This window comes from Limulus polyphemus, unplaced genomic scaffold, assembly GCF_000517525.1.
Source record: "Limulus polyphemus unplaced genomic scaffold, Limulus_polyphemus-2.1.2 Scaffold2987, whole genome shotgun sequence".
NCBI classification, from domain to species: domain Eukaryota; kingdom Metazoa; phylum Arthropoda; class Merostomata; order Xiphosura; family Limulidae; genus Limulus; species Limulus polyphemus.
Window position 1 is genome coordinate 63,185 of NW_013668597.1, and position 3,455 is coordinate 66,639.

The 3,455-nt window shown below is 38.5% G+C and overlaps 1 protein-coding gene across 1 annotated transcript in view; it reads left to right on the forward strand.

Annotated features, from left to right (window-relative positions):
* The window catches only part of LOC106468383 (leucine-rich PPR motif-containing protein, mitochondrial-like), a gene marked incomplete at its 3' end in the record, with an annotated part of 92,970 nt that overhangs the window by 19,073 nt on the left and 70,442 nt on the right, over positions 1-3,455 (forward strand). Inside the window, exon 4 of the mRNA XM_022396725.1 lies at positions 3,011-3,140. Within this exon, the coding sequence (XP_022252433.1) occupies positions 3,011-3,140 (130 nt within the window). The remainder of the gene's footprint in view (positions 1-3,010; positions 3,141-3,455) is intronic.

Consider the following 3,455-nt stretch of genomic DNA (forward strand, 5'->3'; position numbering starts at 1 on the left):
CTCGTTCTTCTTGTTGGGTCATTTGCCATCTTCAGTTCTTTCTCTTTCTTTGTTTTCCTTTCTTTCTTTGTTTTCCTTTCTTTCTTTGTTTTTTTGGATCTTCTGGGTTAGGACATTGTTTTGTATTATTTGTTTACAGTCCACTTCTAATAGGGATTTATATTGGGTCTTTTTCTCCACTGATCCATTTTTTTGGTCTACTCTTGTGCATTTAGCATCATGTGGGGTATCTGCAATACTATGTTAAATTTTTTTTTGGTTGCTCTTTTGTTTCATTTTGAGTCATTGCCATCTTTATTCATGTTCCATGTCCAGCACCTTCCTTTCTTTTTACCTGTTTTCTCCATTGTCGTGTATGCTCATGGCTGATTGATTTCAGGATCAATCGGTCCCACCTCAATCACTTCTTGGTTCTTCCGTGTTTTAATATCTAGTCTTTGATCACAATTGGGTGGGCAATTTCTACAAGACTGAGAATGTTCACTGTGCATGTTCTTATTTTTCATTTGTCTGGATGCTATCTTAGGTTTGTACCAATTTTGTGCGATGCCCTTCGGAATTGTTTTAGTTCTGTATGTCTTTTGTTATGTAGTCTGCATTTTGGAGGATTTTACTAACACCACTATCTGGACGTCTGTCTTCAGTTAGCTCTTTCTGAACAGGGTGGTCATAAAATTCTTATCTGCTTCTTACACAAGTGGATCCTGTGATTTGATTTTCCAGTTGGATAAGTTTTTCCTGTTATTTACCTAACAATCTCAGTTACTTGGGGAGTGTCTTTTTAAACACCCACTTCCGTTGAGACCATCCATTCTCCTCCTTGGATACATTCGATGGAGCTTTCTGTTGACCACGCCATTACGGTTCACTATCTATCTGTAGTGAGGTTCTAATGCATTCGGAGATGTAGTTTCTATGGAAGCACTTCTCTCTTTGGGTCTGCCACATTTGGACTTTCGTCATAATTTTCCTACTTCCCCTTTTTGACTATATGAATTGGTGGTTCAACGTATCCCCCATGTCTTTGGGTTTACTGATTCCTCCCTTTCTTCTGGATTTGTTTCTCTATCCTGATGCTCGTCTCCAAAGTTGGAGGGCATGGGTCGATCAGCAGTAGGCTTCAGGACAATGGTGTATAAACAAAAGGTCTTACCATGTTAACACCCTGGCACTTCTGGCAGACCAAAGTGCTTTACTTCACTTTCTTCCTCTTGTCCAGATTTGACTAATCATGTTTCATTCTGATCATTTGATGGTGGTGGCAGCTTATATCACTCATCAAGGGGGCACTCATTCTTGTTCCCTTGGATCTCCTTATTGAACCCATAGACTTGACATACGTCTCCTGGTGTGTCGTGTTCCAGGTTCTTTAGTCCTCATTGCAGATCGCCTTTCCATGGTACTCCTCCATGGGAACGTTTGACTTCTTTCTTGATTCCAATTTACCTCTTTTGTTTTTTATCTCCAGTTCATCATCCGCTTGCCCTGGCTGTTCATACGTTCAGACAGGATTAGATCCAGTTTATAACTTTGTTTTCCTCATTCCATCAGTCTTCTTCCCTTTCTAATTGATCCTCCCTAATCAGGACAGATTGGGTTTTCTCAGCTGTTTCAGCTCGATATGTTCTTTTTGTTCTGGAATGATATTACTGACCTACACTTTGGGAGATCATGTGGAATATTCTTATTGTCATTTACGTTTTTTACTATCTTCCACCTTTATTCTTAGTCAGATCCAGATGACCTTCTCTGTCCCTTACATGCTCTGGGTTGCTTCGTTGCTTTCAAGGCTTTTATTCATTGATTCCATTTGTCGCAATTTCATTCCCTTGCACCACCCTTCTGTTCGTGATTTTTTTTTCCTTTCTCCCTTATCTATTGGGTTGGCTTGTGATTTGATTGGCCTTTTATTCCTTGTCTCTTTCTTCCTGTAATCAATTCCTGGTGTCTTTCACTCTGTTCAAGCACCTCACCTATTACCTGCATCTCAACCCTGTCATCAGTTGGAGGTACTTCGTCTGTCGAGCATTGGGCTTACAACTCACATGTTTATCTCCCATTATCTGCTTTGGTTAGCTGTTTCTTCCACCTATTGCCATCTTTAACTCTTTGATGAGACTGTAACCAAGTAAGTTTTCTTTCTTTTATTATATATATATTATTTTAGAGGGGCCTGTTCCATGTTTTGACAAGGATCCTGCTCTGTGGTGAGTGATGCCTGTCTAGGTATACTTCAATCAATTAACATCGTCCTAAAACCTGCACTGTAAGACCATGTTAACTTTCATAATTTCCATGGTCACACAATACACACTATTCATTGTAGTCACATAAACTGGAGATGGGGGTGTTCTCCAAGATCGCTCGTAGGTTGATCCTCGCAATATCTTTGCTTTATAAGTATGCCCGTTCTGGACCGTACTAACTTGTGGACTTCATGGGTAAAGCAGAAGGGGATTGCTACCCTTCTCTGCCATTCCTTAGATTGAATAAATCGGGTCTGGTCTGCTTTTAAAAATAGGTTTTCGTGATCACCCATTGCACTGTCTTCAGTGTGAGCATTCCTTTGGACTCTCCACTGTGTTTTTCCCCTGTTTCTTCCAGTGAAGTAAGATAGTCCTTACCACTTTCCAGTTTGAAACTGCTGGGGTGGGGTACCATGGAGGTACCCTCCTGAATGAGAGGTATACAATATAAACAATAAAGACTCCAGTTGAGAGTAGGACAGTTGTGTTCTGCTGGTGGGAGTGAAAGGCTTGTGGCATGTGAAAATTTTCTTTTTCAAATATAGGGCAGTACTGAATGAGAATAGCTATGTGTGTGAGCAGAAGTAACTACCTGTCGGAAATACGTTTTCAGTGTAGAAAAGTTATAACTTCTGGTGACTTCTGGAGAAAAATAAGTAGTTAATCACAGAGTAAATCATAACTTTCAGGACTGCTTATAGTTATATTAGTTTTAAGTAGTTTGAATGAATATATATAATGTTGATTTTTGGTTTGGTGTGTAGATTGTCAAATGGATGTCAGTCATTACAATGCGCTTCTAAAGGTTTACTTGGAAAATGAATACATGTTTTCTCCCACTGACTTTCTGACAACAATGGAGAACAAGGGAATTCAACCTAATAGGGTAAGAAAGTTTCCACTTATTTAATCCCAGTATTGCCTTTATCTTAATATCAACAAATATCTATTTTTAATTGTTTCATAAGAAGATTATATAATAATTTTTAATTGATTGTATGGGATTAGAATTGGAATGATTTTGAATCTACAAATACTTTGGGTGTACTAACACGCACAGTTTTTCTGAATATATGCACAATGTACATTGAAAGTGTTAGAATTGATAAGCTGCTAGTATGTTATTAGTATAACATTTAGGAAAAAATAAAAACTGCACTACTGGTGATTCACTGTTAAACCTACATTCTAATAGTCACCATGCAAGAT